This window comes from Aulonocara sp. 'chitande type north' Nkhata Bay, linkage group LG15 (assembly GCF_057382095.1).
Source record: "Aulonocara sp. 'chitande type north' Nkhata Bay isolate Kocher_YH1m ecotype deep benthic linkage group LG15, A_spYH_male_GT1.1, whole genome shotgun sequence".
Lineage (NCBI taxonomy): Eukaryota > Metazoa > Chordata > Actinopteri > Cichliformes > Cichlidae > Aulonocara > Aulonocara sp. 'chitande type north' Nkhata Bay.
In genome coordinates this window covers 25,336,139-25,354,101 of record NC_141358.1, presented here as the reverse complement: position 1 = coordinate 25,354,101, position 17,963 = coordinate 25,336,139, and the positions used below count along the sequence as shown (strand labels likewise).

General features: G+C 47.3%; 1 protein-coding gene and 1 pseudogene across 5 annotated transcripts in view; both read right to left on the bottom strand.

The window, feature by feature from the left end:
- The window catches only part of LOC147313188 (unconventional myosin-VI), a 157,855-nt gene that overhangs the window by 37,409 nt on the left and 102,483 nt on the right, over positions 1-17,963 (bottom strand). For all 5 annotated transcript variants that reach the window (XM_086265186.1, XM_086265188.1, XM_086265187.1 and 2 more), the window contains exons 26-27: positions 14,616-14,824; positions 10,392-10,470 (exon numbers count right to left, since the gene is read on the bottom strand). In XM_086265186.1, coding sequence (XP_086121312.1) covers positions 10,392-10,470; positions 14,616-14,824 — 288 coding nt within the window. The remainder of the gene's footprint in view (positions 1-10,391; positions 10,471-14,615; positions 14,825-17,963) is intronic.
- Positions 6,965-7,704, bottom strand: LOC147313189 (uncharacterized; annotated as a pseudogene).

The window sequence follows — 17,963 nt, the reverse complement described above, 5'->3', positions numbered from 1 at the left end:
CATCTTCTCCTGATTGGACGATCATTATGAAGCTTTGATTAATCAGGCAGCCGTTCGTATCACTGCTCAATGCTAACACAGTCCAATAATCACCGACTGAGCTGCTCATTAAAGCAGGAACAAGGGGTGGCAAACAAGGGGTGGCGCTAAACTGGATGATTAATGCTCTGGCTTCCATTTTCCATCATGAATCAAGGGAAACGGCTCCTTGACTGGCTAAGGAAGGTCGCAGGGATCTGAAGGCCATCACTTCATTAACTGAAGTTCATCTTTCTTTAAGATGTGGACGAATTCTTTAGCCTTCACGTTTTCCATGCGGTAACTCCTCTGTGAGGCCACGTCGCAGTGCAGCAAGTTTTGTTCACATGAGACCACTCCAGGAATATTCTGAGTTTAGCAGCTGCAGATTTATCCGCAATACTCATTTTAATTTAGTACACAGCTGCCTTTTGTTTATGTTCCTGCTTCATGGTGAAACATTTGAAGGTTTGGAGCCAACAGACCTCAGCTGGATTTTTAAATGCGAATTCAGTCGTCAGCTGCTTCAGGGACAAGTTGGATTTAAGAGTACTCCACATGCTGTTTTTAAAAAAAAATAGTTTTAGTGTTTTTCAGTCTGTTTGTTTTGGACCGATTAAAGTGCACACCTGGAGAAAAACCTGAGGAGCTGCAGTGGAGAGGCCGATGTCTCTGTTGCTGAAAAATGAAGCCAACACTGAAACAACAAAAGGTGCAGTTTCTCTAATGTCCACTTGAGGCTCCAGCAGCGAGTCCCACGTTAGCATGTTCAGCATTACAGCAGAAATAAAAAGGTTTACAGCCTGCTGTAAAAATCAGCTTCAGCCTCTGTGGATCGTTTCCTCCTTTCTCACAAACCTCCAAGGGTTTGCTTTTTTAGAAATCACCTATTTAAACCACACACATCATCAGTGCCCGGCTCATATTGCATATAAGCAACAACAAAAACAGAAGAAAAGTCTGTGACTGAGTTTATGATGTGTGTGTATGAAAAAACACAGATTTAAGTCAACTTACTTCTGATTGGCTGCCCGTCATAAAAACAAGGTTTGAACAGCAGGTGGGTGGAGTTTCAAGGTCACTGCCTGTACAATGACACATCTGATTTGATCCACTGCATGCAAGTTTGACCAAATTCTGACCAACAGCGGAGGAGCAGCAGTGATCTCTGTGGACGGAGGATGGACGCCTCGCTGTGTCGAGCTCATCGATCCTTTGACCAGCTGAGCTAAGAACAGTGACACAATGGCTGAATGAGGAGCAGAATGTGCTGCAGTAAGACCCCTTTGATTTGACTCTGATGGGTCATGTGATCTCAGCATGTCACTTCTAAACGCTTCACATTCAGATTGACGACCCAAACTTCACAGCGTAGAGGATCCTGAGGCCCGATAAACTCGGCAGCGCGACTCGTGAAAATTCTGAGCATTGCGAACGTGCTGAGAAGCCCAACAGCTCCAAGTTGATGGAAGTGCAGCAGATTTGTGGGTAACCCAGCCCAGGGGATCTGGGCTGCCGGCCAACAGCTTTGATCTGAACAGCTGCCAAAATCTGCACTTGATCCGGGCCAGGTCGACGCCCCGGGGACCCGAAGGCACCAGCCGCCACGGCAACAGATGGGCCAAACGGAGATGTGCTAAATGATAAACATAAAACCCTGTGACCATAAAACCCGCTATCTCTCTCTCTCACACTCACACACACACACACACACACACACACACACACACACACACACACACACACACACACACACCATCTGCAGAGAGCGCGAGTATCAAAGAGCAGATTTTGAAACCTGCACAGTCTGAAAACACATGACGCACATGTTTGAAGCGTCACAGCTGCCTTTAAAAGCACGTCTGACCCACCTGCAGCCTCGCTGACTCCGCCACACCAACAGTTTCAGTCACAGAGAATAAAATTTTCCTCCGCGATGTCAGCCATTGCTTTGGACATTTTAAAGCTTCAACATTAGCTTGAAGACATCAAATTCAGGGATTTCAGTTAGCTACAGCCACCTGTCAGTCAACTGACAGGTATCTGCTGGGATTAAATCAGGATTTCTCCCGCTGGTCTTCTGCAACTTCCTGTCTGCTTCACCAGAGTCTGTAACCCACTTTATTCTCATTCATATTCAAAACCAAAAGAACGACCACGAGACATCGGCTGCTTTTTCTTCTTTTAAGTTTTAGTGCTTCTTCTCTTCATCCTGTATGCTGCATGCAGGGTTTTGTAAAGCGTTGTGGGACGTGTGCGTGTTAGCGATGTTACATAAACACATTCTGGTTTCTTGCTCTGCTTCGGAACATCAAATCTTTATGATTTCAACAAAGCTACACCCTGATAAATGTTTTAATCTACAAAAGGCTATTCAGCTTGGTACAAGCGTGGCTCTTCATGCAGTATTGCCTCATTCTGCAGCTGTTTGCTCACACAGAGCGACTTCAGCTCCTCTGCTAACTCGACAAAAACCACAGCTGTTAAGTTCGTCCAATAATTAATGCTGCAGTTCATTTAGTGGCCACTCGGGGCTCCAGAAGTGACTCTGAAGCAGTTAAATGTACTAATAAACCATCCAGGAAGTCTGTGCTCGAGGATATTATCTTTTCCCAATCAGCAGATATCTCTGCGACGCAGTGTGTCCACCAAGTTAACCAGCCTTAGCTGATAACTTGATAACTTCACCCTCTCACTCAAACATAGTCATTAATGGTTTCATATGTCAACGGCCATTCAGAGTGTGTGCTTTTGTGACAGAGAGTGGTGGTGACAAGGAGGCAAAGATAAAAATCCGCTATTTGCAGACAACCCGGTTCATCACTTGCTTTTTTAATGCTTTAATAATTAACACGTCAGCCTCAATTGCACCTAAAGTGGGACTAAACTAGCTCGAAACCCCTAAAACTCCTAAACCGCGCTGAGCTGATCTTAGTGAACATCCTCTCTGTGACACAGAAAGACAGAGAGGACCATTAGAGTGTGATGGAGAGAGATGAAGAGCAGCCGGGTTCCTGCCAGAACAGCCAGAAATGGATTAGAGCAAAAACAGAGCTCCACAGGAGGGATTTCAGGGCTGTAACTCAGCCGTACGGCAAAGACAAATCTGTGAGGATGGAGACACAAAAGCTCAGAGCGCACAAAACTGCTTCACATCAAGCCCGACTGCTGGCCTTAATTTAAACCGGAGACATTTGGTGAGTACACCCGAAACATAACCTTGTTTCTCTCTCACAGAGAGTAACTTAAGGTTATGTATATAACCCCGGTTCTCTGAGTAGCATGAGTGAGTGTCTCACTATGGGAACGCCTCCTGCGTGACCTCATCAGTAGCTCAAATACCATTACGGTATTTGAGTGACGCCCATTTCAGGAGGGGCCAGTGCCTCCCTATATAATAGGCTGACATAGCGTCAGATGTCATTCAAAACAAGCCCACCTCTTCCTCGCTTCCATAGCAAGGAGGGCGGTCTGGTGAGACACTCACTCATGCTACTCAGAGAACCGGGGTTATAATACATAACCTTAAGTTCTCTTTCATAGCATTCGTTTCGTGTCTCACTATGGGAGAAATACTGACTCCCGGATTGCCAGACATGCCTGTTAAGAAGACAACTGTCCCCAACAGCACTTCACAGGGGAGAGGCCCCCACCCGGGAAGAACCTGCACTGAGGACTGAATGTGCTAGGTTAGGTGCTGTCATATCTAACCTGTAAAACCTAGCAAATGTATGAGGTGAGGTCCAGCATGCAGCTGCACACACCTCCTGAATAGAAACTCCCCTAAAGAGAGCCCATGAGGTTGCCAGACCTCTAGTGGAATGCGCACGTAAGCCAGCAGGGGGCTGAAGGCCCCTGCTAGTATAGGCCAGGGCAATTGCTCCTACTATCCAATGGGAGAGGCGCTGTTTAGACACAGGCTTTCCCATATGTGGTTTAGCCCAGGACACGAACAGCTGGTCACTTCGTCTGACACTCTGGGTTCGGTCCATGTAAATGCGCAGAGCACGGACTGGACACAAGGTATGCAGCCGCTGTTGCTCCTCTGAGGAGAAAGGCGGTGGGCAAAAGGCCGGCAGTTCCATAGGGGAACATGTGCCGACAACCTTCGGGACAAAGGCAGGGTTGAGCCGCATACTGACCCTCGTATTATCCGAGGAGAACTGAATGCATGACTGATGCACTGAGAGAGCGTGGATCTCTCCCACACGTTTAGCAGAAGCTAAAGCAATTAATAGAGCCGTCTTCAAGGACAGAAATTTTAACCCAACCTGTTCCAGGGGTTCAAATTGGCAACAGGAGAGCGCAGCCAATGCTGTGGGAAGGTCCCACGATGGAGCCAACGGCCATGACGTAGGCAATTTACGCCGTGCACCCTTCATGAAACGGCATATTAAGGGATGCTGGCCAACAGTCTTCCCCTCAAAACCAATATGACAGGCCGAAATTGCTGCCAAATACACCTTGATGGTGGAGAAGGCTTTACCCTTATCAATCAGGTCCTGAAGAAATGACAGAATCACAGCCACAGAGCACTGAAAAGGGATGGCCTGTGATTCTAAGCACCAGCTCACGGGCACTCACGGGCCAAGCCCATAGAGCTAGCCTCTCTGGGTGGGGGTGGAATATTTCCCCCTGTGCCTGAGACAGGAGGTCTCTGCGTAGTGGTAACGGCCAAGCTGGGCCGCACAGCTGCTGAAAAATCTCCGCCAGCCAGTGCTTCCCTGGCCAGTGCGGGGCCAGGGAAGCACTGGCTGGCGGAGATTTTTCAGGATCATATAGTGACTTCTCTCCCTCACTCTGGCCAGAGTTGGAGAAATGAGGGCCACTGGGGGAAAAACATAGAGGAGGGTTCTCGGCCACTCATGAGCTAGAGCATCCACCCCGAGTGGAGCTCTCTGATCGTGCAGCGAGTAAAACAGGGGACACTGAGCATTCGCCCTGGATGCATAAACATCCACGGTCGCCTGACCAAATCGCAGCCAGATCTGCTTCACCACCTCTGGGTGAAGCTACCAGTCCCCATACAGCGGGTTGCCCCTGGAGAGAAGATCTGCTCCAAAGTTCAAGATCCCCGGCACGTGAGTTGCTCTCAGTGACAGCAGGTGGACACTGCTCCAGACTGTCAGTCTGTGTGCCAGTGTGTGTAACTTAGGGGACCCCAGACCGCCCTGTCTGTTGATGTAGGCCACAACGGTGGAATTGTCCGACCTCACTAAAACATGATGACCTCTCAGCCAAGGGAGAAAGTGTTTTAGTGACAGGTGAACCACCAGCAGTTCCAGACAGTTTATGTGGGTGGAGCGCATGTGAGGGCCCCATTCCCCATTCACTGTTCTGCTCTCGTGGGTGGCCCCCCAGCCCGAAAGAGAGGCATCTGTGGAAATCATCTTCCTGGCTGAAACTGCCCCCATGGCAACGCCCTGAGACAAGAAACCTGGCCACTTCCACTCGCGGAGAGCGAGTGAACAGTCTGCAGAGACTCTCACGCGACGGTGGCCGTCTCGGTGAGGGTCCAGTCCCCGCGAGCCCACCCAGCGCTGAAAGCCTCTCATGTGCAGGTGTCCCAGTGTTATCGCCACTAGAGAAGAAGCCATCAGACCGAGCAGCCTCTGGCACTGTTTGAGGGTCACTGTGTTGCCTCTGCGAAACAGTGCTAGGAATGACTGTATGGCCGCTGTTCTCTCCGGCGACAGAAAAGCCCTCACCCGAAGGGAGTCTAGGCTGAGCCCTATGAAAGTAATGCATTGAGTTGGCGTCAATGTGCTCTTTTCCACGTTTACCTGGAAACCCAAACTCTCCAGATGGTGTATGAGAGCATTTGTGTGACAAGTCGCTCCCTGGCGGGTTGGGGCTGCCACCAGCCAATCGTCGATGTATGTGGCCACCCGAATGCCCTTTTTCCTGAGCGGGGCCACTGCTGCCTCAGTGCATTTCACAAACACCCTTGGGCTCAGTGAGAGACCAAAAGGCAGGACTACAAACTCGTATGCCATCCCCTGGAAAGCAAATCTCAGATACTTTCGGTGTGGGGGATATATGGGGATGTGGAAATAAGCATTCCTCAGGTCGATTGATGTGAACCAGTCGCCCGCTCGTACAAACCGTAGCAGCGAGGCGTGCGTCAACATCCTGAACTTGTATGTCCTCAAATGCCGGTTCAGGGCACGGAGATCCAGAATGGCTCTCATCCCCCTCCCCCCTTTCTTTGGCACAAGGAAATACCTTGAATAAAATCCGCTGTGCATTTCCTCGGGAGGGACAACTCTTATAGCTCCTTTGTCTCTCAAGGTGGAAATTTCCTCCAGGAGAAAACTGGCAGACTCACCCAGAGCACGAGAGTAAACGATTTCTTTGAAATGTGGTGGAGCGACACTGAATTGCAGCCTGTAGCCCTTTTTCAATGTCCTCAGCACCCATGCTGACTGAGTGCAGGTGGCCCAGCTCTTCATGTGGAGAGACAGAGCACTCACTGGCCACTCCACCGAATATGGCGTTTTGGCGCCCCCTTGTGGTCGCAGCGCGAAACATACGCCATTTCGGTGTCCCATCACCTCTGTCACAGGCGAGCGAGGTGACGGGCTCATCTGCATCATCACAGCCGTGGAAACGCGAGTCTCCACAGGCTGCGTTATGGCAGACGGTGCTCTGTTTTTCAGCATGTTTGATTTTTTCATGTGTTTTGCAACACTCGACGGCTAACTGCCTGGATGCACGTGTCGGGGCTTTTTTAATACAGAATGCATGAGAGAAGTGCTCGTGAAACAACACTGCGAACTTTGGCTCTCTTTCCCTCTGGCGGGTCTGGTGACAGGAACGCCGGCCCGAGTCAAGCACTCTGTGTGGAACATGTCCCGTTGAACTTGCTCTGGAACGGAGCTGGGAGGCGGCAGGGCGGCCCATGAAGGGGAGAAACTGGGTTCGCTCCCGCCTAGAGGAGAGGCTGTCAGGCCGGCCGCTTCTTCCTCCTTACGATCGCGGCAGCGGGGGGAGGAGGAGGGGCCGCTTGAGGTCTGGCCTGGGGAGACTGCTTCTGAGTCCATGGATTCTTAGGGGCCCCGGCAGCCTGGGGGGCAGCCTGGGGGCTGCCTGCGTCTTAGGCACTTTGGGAATCCTGAAAGCGGGGACCGGGCGAGACGCTGCCTGCGCGAATGACTGGCGCGGCGCTGCTGGGGTGGCGTGCTGGGCCCTCCTCGGCAGGCAGAGTTTCAGAGCCTCATCATCTCTCTTTTTCTCCTCACATGTCTTCTGCATGGATGTAAAAGCTGCACCGAAGAGACCGTGAGGGACGACAGGGGTGTTGAGGAGTTCCTCTTTTTCCTTGGTCGTCAGGTTGGTGAGCCCGAGCCAGCATGCTAGCTCCTGAAGAACCATGAGGCCCATGGCTCTCCCAGTAGCCTGTATGGCTATCTTGTGGAGGCGGAGGACGTGGTCAGTTATAACGCAGATTTCTTCCCACACTGTGGTATCTGGGTTAGCTGTCATGTCCTCTTCTAGCTCAGCTTGGTAATCCATTAGCATAGAAGAGGCGTTGTTGGCTCTTACCGACAGAGCCACTGCTTTGTAGCACTTATCTGTAAGGCTAGACTGGAAGCGGTCTGTTTTGGAGGGGAGAGATGGAGCCGATGAGTACAGAGACGTCTTCGGGTGAAGATGGCTCGCCACCAACGGCTCCACTTGTGGCATCTGGCGGAGGCCGATAGACTCCATCCCCTCACAATCCAGCAGGGAGCTCCCCACGATGGGGTGTTTCTCGCTGTAAGGTTTTGCTTTCCACGTCACCGCTATTTCATCGAGTAGCTCAGGGAAAACAGGCAACACATGCTTCCCCGTCTTTTTCGCCTTCGGCAATTTCTTACCGTCAAAACGAGACTTTACAACCTCTGTTTGTATGGCGGGCCACGGGATATTGAGCCTAGCGGCTGCGCGCTTGCACATGTCCTGCATGTCGAGATCCAGGGGAGACGGCGGTGTCGGTTTTTCAACCTCGCTGGTAGCCGAGGGCTTTGCAGCCCAGCTGATGCTAGCCAAGGAGGTGGAATCTTCCTCCTCACCGTCGTCAGACAGCAGGAGCTCAGAGTCAGCTGACTCATCTCCGTCCTCGTTAGCATCTCCTCCCCAGGTGACTCCAGCATCGCAGAAAAACACACGATCTCCGTGTGCCTCCAGCGACGGGAAAGCAGTCGTGATGGGCTGAGGGTCTGCCTCTGCCCAGCTCGGCCCTGGCGTTGCGGCCAAATCATCGGGCATCTCAGTTTCTCCTTGCGCCGCAGCAGCCTCACACAGCAAAGGGTCGCCGCCCAACAGGTTAGCCTGGCGAGCTAGCCTGCGGCGGAGTAGTTTGCTTGGGAAAGCCGCGCAGTGGATACAGTCATGTGCAGGTGTCAAGGCAGCCTGAGCGTGAGATAAACCCAGGCATGCCGCACACACGGGGTGTGTATCTCAGGCAGAAATCTTCTTTCCGCAAGGACAAAGTTTTGCAACTTCGTTGGCCGTCGTAGCCATGGTTAGCTAGAGGGTCGCGCACGTTAGCGAGACTGACACCGAGTGCGGAGAATATTGCTATTCCTCGCTAACGTGGGGTGAAAAGTGTTGCTACTTTTCTACAGGTATTGCTACCTAATGTGTAAAACTGCTAGCGTCGAAGGGTATTGCTACCTGATGGTGAAGCTAGGGGTACCTTTATTAGCAAAGTGTTGCTACTTCGCTGGGTGAAAGTATTGCTACTTGGCACCGGCACTAGCCACAGAACAGTATTGCTACTGCTTGTATGCTAGTGGACAACTGAAAAGCTGGGAACAAAGCGCCCGGCGACCGAGTTGTTCACTCGAATCTGTGTGCAGTTTAGCTTTAGCACCCAACAGCACAGTTGTCTACAGGTGAGAGGCGAGAAGAGGTTTTTGAATGACATCTGACGCTATGTCAGCCTATTATATAGGGAGGCACTGGCCCCTTCTGACATAGGCGTCACCTAGCCAGCCTGTAAGGGCTGGCGTAATGGTATTTGAGCTTCTGATGAGGTCACGCAGGAGGCATTCCCATAGTGAGACACGAAACGAATGCTATGAAAGAGAACTGCTAAGGAGTTTGAGATCAGGTGGGATTCGAAATGATGATGGTGATAGCGTGACTTCAGTTCATCTCCTGTAATAGTTTAATTATCGGAAGGGTTCAGTTACACTCTACAGACCAGCTTTGCATCACAGCAAGAGCTGTTTTAGCCCCCCCACTTTAAGTCAACTTTCTTTTGATTGGCTGCCCCTCTTAAAACAGGAGTTGGGCCAGCCCTTTGGGCAGACGATCACTATGTTAGGGATATGCCCTCTGTATGACATCACACAGGGACAAGAGTAGAAAAAAACAGAGTGAACCTGAGCATTCAGCTCTCACACATTATTTGTACACGCACTGACCATTACTGAGACTCTGGCCAAGTTCAACACAAGTACAGTTCTAGTTGTTAAAAACAAAACCATCTACCAAAAAAAAAAAAAAAAAAGGGGGGGGGGGGGGGGGAGTACACGGAGTACTCTGTGACAGTGGGGAGGATAAAACATAACAGGAAGAGCCCCCAAGAGAGCAAGGCAGGGGCAGCCAGTCTGCTGGTGGGGCTCCACCAGAAGAGGATGACATAGAAAAACTGGTCCTTTTATTGTGATAAGACATAACATTTGCTGATTTTCTTTCATCACAACAAAATCTGAACAACATTTTCCTGTTGAAGTCTGAATGTGTTTTTGTAACCATAGAAACAATAGCAGTTTCACATGCCCGCAGGTTGACCTGAAATGATGTGTTTAGACTGCACGGTCGGCACCGCTGCCTCACAGCTCGAGGGCCGTGGGTTCAAACCTGGGAAGGGCCCCTCTGTGGGGAGACTTCCTGCAGGATTTTCATATCAAAGAAGATTTCATTTTTAAAAAAAAGGTAGTTTCATTGCTTTTTGTAACACAGAAATGTCCAAGGTGGAACTGAGCACTGATTTAGGAACGTATTTATGTGAAGATATCTGCACATGTTGCACTTTGTTGTGTTTGGTGTCGTTTTATACGAATGAATAAAGGTTAAAAAAAGTTTAATTAAGTTTAATTGTGCCTTTCTGTAAAAAAAGGACACATTTTGTAAATAGAAACAAACTGAATCCACATCCTCTTGTTGTACCAAAATGCAGAGTGTTACTCATCACGGTGTCACACTCTGGAATGTATTTAAAATAGAAGACCTAAACTCAAACAGCCCCTTTTATAGACGCTGGACTGTTAACCTGCAGGATCCGTCCTGTAAATCATCTGCAAACAGCTTCCAGGGTTAAAAACAACAAAGGCCAACAGAGCTCTGCTGTCTGCGGGCCGCCTGCAGCGACACACACCCACCTGAATCCGCCTCTCCTCCTCCTCCCTCCTCTTCCTTTCCTCCTCTTCCTGCTTCCTCTTCAGCTCCATCTCTGCTTTCCTGCAGAGACGAAACACAAAAGCAGAGATGAGGACAGAAAAGCGGAAAGAAGGCAAAACACATTTGGAAGAAGAGTAAAACATCAGAGAAAAGGAGACAGAGGGGGACTGAAAGTGCAGCGCTTCTCTGTGTGTTCACCGTTATGTTGAGCGCTCTCAGACGATGATGAATCACTCATAAATACACAGATCTGAATGTAATCACTGAAATATTTGCGGTGTGACACCAACTGCCTCTTGTTCTGTTTGTCTCCAGAAGAACCAGACCTGCTTTCCTAGCTTTCATTCTGACGCTTTAGTAACAGGAGTAAAAACAGCTTGGAGGGGGATGAACGCGAACACAACCAACACATTTTCAGCAGCGTCGACTCGGCCCAGTAAAGACCATTATTAACAGCTGAAACCTTTTACCAGAGGCATGATTTTCTAACAGAATTAATATTTTCCTTTAAAAGGCTTTTTGAAACGTTTGTTGCAGGTTACTGATCTGTAAAAACATGTGGCTTTGTAGCTAATGTGCTTTTAGCCCCATATTTGGTCTCCACCAACCACTTGTTATCAGAAGTTTAAGTTAGCACAGCAAAGAAAGGTGCATCATTTCAAACCCTACTTTCATTTAAACTCGGTTACACGTCAAAAAGTTGCTCTGTACAAAAATCTGATTTAAAGTGGAAAAACAGACCTGTTGGCTTCTCTTCGTTTCCTGTCACACATTTTTATTAAACAAGGTTTCGATGATAAGTGCACATAAATCCTGAGAGCCAGATACAGAAGCCCCACCCACCTCCTTCTTTATGAGGGGCAGCTAATCAGAAGAAAGTTTTCTTGACAAACCGAGGAGCAAGAATGGCTCGTTTCATATAATTTTCAGTAAAAATTAAAGGAGGATTATTCTAAGCTGTGAATCATGCAAAGCTACTCCAGCAGAGTCATTAAAAAACACGGAGCTGGAAATGACTTCCTGTGAGAGCTCACCTAGCTGAGGTGGCCTTTAGGCAACTGCAAACCTCTCTACTCTCCTCTCTCATTAAAAGACAAAGAATCCCAGTGTAAGACTTTATAATTACTTAAACAAGACACACAGTCAAGCATATATTTTAAAAACCTCATTTACGAAGGTGGAATGAAGAATATTCAGAAATCTGCTGATTGATGGATTCCTCCTGTCGTCTCTCAGCCGTTTTATTTCTGTTGTGCGCTCACTGGAAAACTATCAGACCACCAAAGCTCTGACTTTTGGCCTCTTTACTACCTCCAGCTTGTCCTCGCCAGTCATGCAGGACCTGAAGGTTATTGTGCTGCTGCACACGCTGCGGGCCGCCGTAAATAGAAAAGTCATCTTTGTGTGGAAAAAGATGACAGAACACGGGGCTCCAAGTCGTCGTCAAGACAGAAGTTTCTGGTTTCTCATTACCTGGCAGGCTTTAGTGTGTTCTTACAGATACTACAAGGACTAAGGCTGCACGAGATCTGCTCTCATGACCTTCAGTCTGTGACCTTCAGGTGAATCCTGGGGGTTCATAACTCGCCAGAGGAGGAGAATAAAGTGAAGGGAAGAGGGCCATAAAATTCAGGCTGTCGTCTCTAATGTCTTATATTAGCAGCTAGTGGTTTGTGACGAACACAATGGCCCCCATCAGTCCTCCTAAAAGACCTTCCATCCCGCTGCAAGCAGCAATGTGGAGGACAAACCCGTGTGAGGAATACGAATGCCACAATCTAGGCGGGAAATGAAATTTTCCGTGTAAGCGATTGCGGGTGTGTGATGGATTCAAATCCTCAGCAGTCTCTTAAACATCAAAAAAGACCCGAGGAAAAGGATAAAGAGTGAAAACGGAGCGCGGGAGGCGGCGCGTCGTCACTCCTGGATGGTTTTCTCAGCCTTACAAATACGACGCTCTGAGGAGGGCTGTAACAGCTCTGATTGGACAGCAGTCTGAGGTTACCTGCACAGCCAGAGCCCCCAAAGGCAGGTTTAGTGCTGAAGCTGGGCTGTTGAACTTTGAATGAACTTTTTAAGGAGGACGGCTGGTATTTGCGCACGTTAAGCAGATAAAACAGAGCTTGTAGTTTCTTTTCTAAAGGACGTGTGATATTCAGGTGGAGGTGTTAAAGCCCGGCTGATGTTTAAAGATAACTGTATAATATGAAGTTTGTTTTTTGTATTTTATCTTTACAGACCATGCAAATACAGCAGAACTTTGAAAGAGTTCACTCCAAATTTATGCCCTTTTCCTTTTGGTTCAAGTTTTGGAGATTTCAGAGGTAGACGTGTCTGCCTTCACTTCAGTATAATGGAAGCAGCCGGCCCTCGCCCCGTGATCTGGTCCAAAGTGCTTCAGCTGAAAGAAAACTGGAGCTTTCAGAGCTGAAGAAGGCTCTCAGCTGAGGGGTGAAACATCTTCAGAAAGCTAAAAGAAGTCCATCTGCCTTCGACCTGGATCACTGAGACGCTGCACGGACATACTTATATATTTATACAGATTTTGTTTCTTAATTTCAATTTTATGCTCTGTGCTTTAAGCTAAGATGTGCTTGTGTGTGTGGTGTGCTTTTATATTGCGGATGAAAGAGACTGGTGCATGAGCCGAGGTCAGCATGGAAACCACCGTGACATGTGACTGATGTTCGTAACCACAGTGAATCTGGGAAACTCCGGCACAGAGCAACTTACGCTAGACATCTCTGTGTTTGCACAGTGATGCTTGTGCAGGACACATGTCAGAATAAAAGAGTCTGAAAACATGCTTATTCACATTTTGTGCTTCTGTGACATTAAATGAGCTTTTAGCTTTTAGAGGTACATATAAAGACAGTGCTGCTGAGCTGATTGAAAGCTTACCAAGAAAAAAGAGTGACTTCCTTATAAATAAGGAGCTAGATGTAATTTCCAGCTGTTTAGTGAGAGAGAGAGAGAGAGTGTGTGTGTGTGTGTGTGTGTGTGTGTGTGTGTGTGTGTGTGTGTGTGTGTGTGTGTGTGTGAAGATGGCGTGCAACACCACACACACTGTGGTAAGCTGTGAAGACTGAGAATAAAACATGACCCAGAAATCCTCTGTTGAAAAACATTAAATGAAGGAACTATTTTCTTTCTCTTGTCGACAAGAGATGTTGCTGAATCTAAGCAGATCTTCTAAAGCCCCACCCACTAGGCGCATCACACACAGGAAGACCAAATCTTACTTCCTGTGTGGACTTTCCCACTTATTGTCAAATGATGCAAAAAACACTTTTTTTAAGCAATTATTGATGACCTCACAGAGGGGCTGTCAGTGCTGCGCTTTGAAATGTTGGTCTGTGTTTTAGTGGGTTGTTAGGTGGTTGCTAGGCAGCATTAATAACCTGTGTGTGTGTTTGTGAAACCATGGTTTTCAGGAGATGCATAAACTCTACAAGTGGGTCACTTTAGCACATTGCTTGGTGGTTGCTAAGCAATCTGATGACATGATAGCATCGGATACAGGGGCCTGAGATGCACCTGTGTGCCAGTGTTGTTTGATGGTGTAGGAGGAGTTGGCGTGTTTTATAAGACAGGCTCTCACAAACCTGAGACTAATTCTGCAGAGCTGTGGTGTTAAAGTGAAGCTAAGAAACCCTACATCGTTCACAGAAGGTGGTGGAGAACAAAAACTGAGCTAAAACAGAGACTCTGAAACAGCAGGAAACTAAAACAACTCCAGCTGGACACAAAAGGCTCCTGAAACCTGAAACCAACATGAAGCCAATCGATATAAACATGTAAATTTAGCTTTTGCCATTTTTAAATCCTCAGGTATTAAAGGTTACATGGCAACGCAGCCCAGTAACAGTAAAAACTTCCAACAAAATCTTCATCCTGAAGGCATCATCTCTTAAATCCTTTCAATGACCTGCTGTATTTATGGACAGGAATTACACTCACACATATACATACACACACATGCACACACACACATGCACACACACAGATACACACACACACACACACACACACACACACAGCTGTGGTAAACGCTGCTGTAAATCTGTGCCGAGCCGTCTGAGTGTGTTTGTCACTTCTACGAGTGCCTCTCCACGTTTTGGCTGCGACAACGAAACAAAAGTATTTCAGTGAAGAGACCAGAAACATTCGAGTACTCCAACTTTAAACCCCCCCGTCCCACTTACAGCCGTCTATCCTCCTCCTCCTGCTTGCGGCGCTGCTCCTCCTCCTCCCTTCGCTTCCGCTCTCTATCCATCTCCTCCTGGATGCGTCGCAGCCGCTCGCGCTCCTCCTCCTCCTTCTTCTTCTTCTGCATCTCGGTCAGCAGCTTCTCTGACCGGGTCACCAGGCCCTTGTACTCGTGGTCGATGTCGATGCGGCCCATTATGGTGGTCTACAAGGCACAAAAACAAGGTTGCACTTACAGTCAGGTCTCACAAAAGGAAGCACCGATCCCGATATCTGGACCGTGCGGATTCAAAGCACTGGATGGAGAATCTGTGCAGGCTGATCTGTTTCACTGCATCACGCATGTGAAATGCGGTTATGATCCACCCTCCACCCTCATCTCCAGCCACGAGATACGAATAGTGACCGAGCTTCCTCTGAAGGGAGCCTTAGAGACAGGGCGAGGAGCTCGGTTGATGCCTCCTGGACGTTTCATGCATATCCAGCTGGAAGGAGGCCTGGGCAGACCAGGACACGCTGAGTAGGTGGGCTTAGACCCCTGGCCCCGTTTATGTTTCTGTGCTGAGCCGGTGGTCGTGTAGGCCACATCTGATATCTGTGATCACAGAGTGAAGAAGCCTGCCTTTAAGTCTCTGCCAGGGCTACAAAAACTCCCTCGGAAGCGTCGGTATTCTCACATTTCACCGTCACGGCGTGTTCAGGTGTCATCGGGGCACAATCTGACATTTGACAGACAAACACGGGGCGGGGCGGTCGTGTAAACCAGAGGAGGGAAACGCGTTGGAGTCTCAGGATGATGAATATTTATGTGCATCTGCTGTTAACAATGTTCCCTCTAAGCTGTGCGCGTGCGGAATTGCGCACTGCTGGTCTCTGAGCACAGAACATCTGCGTTGCGCACAAAAAAAATCTAACCTGAATTGAAATAAAAATTAAAACTTTAACAATTCTGCGCGTATGGGATTAGAACGATGCCACCTTATCCCATAGTCCAGCCAATGATGTGATTCATTCGTATATACGCAGCTAATCAACATCGTTGGCAGGCTATGACAGCGTCCTGATGTGCTGACACCAGTGTTTTAGCTGGCAAAGCGGCGTGGCTGGCACGTTAATGACAACGTGTACAACCATTGGAGATGTGAGCAGGACAGACGGAACAATTGATGGAAAAAGTGTGGACTTTATACCATTTTTGAAATTGTGTTGATAGGCCACGTAAAACCAGAGTTATGATAAAATTATATGCAATGTTTGGTTTTCTTCCTGAATACTATCGTTGTTTATATTTACTGCGGGAAGAAACGGTAAAAACAGCGTTTTATAAGGAAAACCACCTGCGAGCAAAAACAAAACTGAAAACCCCCACCCTTTCCTATTGGTCGAAAAATGTACCATGTCGACCAATCATAAAAATATATGGCAACATCGCACTTAGTTGTTTGGGAATGGGGGGAGTTTCAGGAGTGACGGTGTTTTGGGATGTGAGAGATTAGCAACGTTTACCGCAAATCTTGTGTAGTTAGTGTGTAGTGTAGTCAATAGCAGAGGTGGGACCAAGTCATTGTTTTGCAAGTCTCAAGTAAGTCTCAAGTCTTTATCCTCAAGTTCAAGTCAAGTCTCAAGTAATGTCAGGCAAGTCAGAGTCGAGTCTCAAGTCACTGGTGTAAAAGTCCGAGTAAAGTCACAAGTCTGAAATTTTGAATTTCAAGTCCTTTCGAGTCTTAAAAAAAAAAAACGAAAAAAAGAATGTTGCAGTTATATGCTAAATGTAAATATTAGACCATGTAATTTTTAAATCTGTGTTTTTCTCAACACATGACAAAATAGTGAACTTAGAAAATATACACAAATTGTGAAATTGCACCTCTTTAAAATGCAGCTCAATTAAACCTAGCTCCAAGAATAATTTTCACCGACAGTTCTGAGATAAGCTGCATGTTATTCTTGGATGCGGTTGTAGGACCGGCTTTAAAATCGCATGACAAAAATATCATACATAAATAAATGATTTTTTTTTTTTTAAATATCATTTTAAAAAAAAACTGCATCACCAACGTAGCCTGGAAAACATTTGCTAGTTAGATGAAGTCAGCTATCTCATCGTAGCATATTTATATGCATATTTATAATTATACGCTTCTTGGAGTGAGTGCATACACTCATGAAGTTTAGTAACTTCCGGTCACTGCAACAAGCCCAGGTACAGTTTACCGACGGATGGGTGCAGGACCTTGAAATGCACCGTGTAGAAAGTAAAGACCATCGTACGTATCATAAGTTTACCAGTCTCACAAATCGTCGTCATAAATACACATTCGTTAACCGTTTATTAATAGGACCTTTGAGCTCAACGGTAATTAATTAGCAGTGGAAATAATTTCTGGTAGCATCACAGAAATGTAGCAGTGACAATAATACTGTATGCTGTAATCGTACTGGGCAATTAGTGATACAAAAAACCTGTTTTATCCTGTGAATAAAAGTATATGTTTTTGTCAATGTACCATAATAACAGAAGCGAAACGCAATATTGTGTCAGGACAATTCACTATTTATGCACAATAAATAAAGGAGCATAGCGCGACCATTTCTGTTTAGCGCCAGACTTGCTTGTAACCTATATCACCAATTATGTTAAGAAAAATGACGCATTAACTACAACAGCAGACTGACCTTTGTGGAAATGCTTGGAGCAGACTAACCTGTGAGCTGGAGTGTTCTGGGACGTTATATTTGGTCTTTGAATGGCTGCAATCCAGTCGCCTCTTTATTACTTCGGAAACATGGCTCGAACAATTTCTCTTCAACGACGTAATCCGATAACAACCGATCTCTTTACCCGTCGGCTTCCCGTGGCTGTCATGCAACCGGCTATTGCAGTTAATAATACAACGGCTTCTTGACATTTTTGTGTTTCTTTTTTATCGCTGTATAACTGATTTTAATTGAAAGCCTGCGTGCGCTAGTACCGCTTGCCACGAGTTCCCAGAATCCTTTGCGGTTCTACCCGTGAATGACGTTACATTTTCAATCTCTCTATATAATATGCGTGTTCAATTTTATATTTGGGGTAAAATATCAAGTCTTTTCAAGTAAACCGGTTCAAGTCCAATTCAAGTCCCAAGTCATTGGTGTAAAAGTCCAAGTCAAGTCACAAGTCTTAGAACATTTTTTCAAGTCAAGTCTAAAGTCATAAAATTAATGACTCGAGTCTGACTCGAGTCCAAGTCATGTGACTCGAGTCCACACCTCTGGTCAATAGTTTTGTTGTGTGTGTCAGAACAATGAGGCGACTGCTGAATGTTACAGGAGTGATACATCTCCTGATGTCAGGCCTGCAG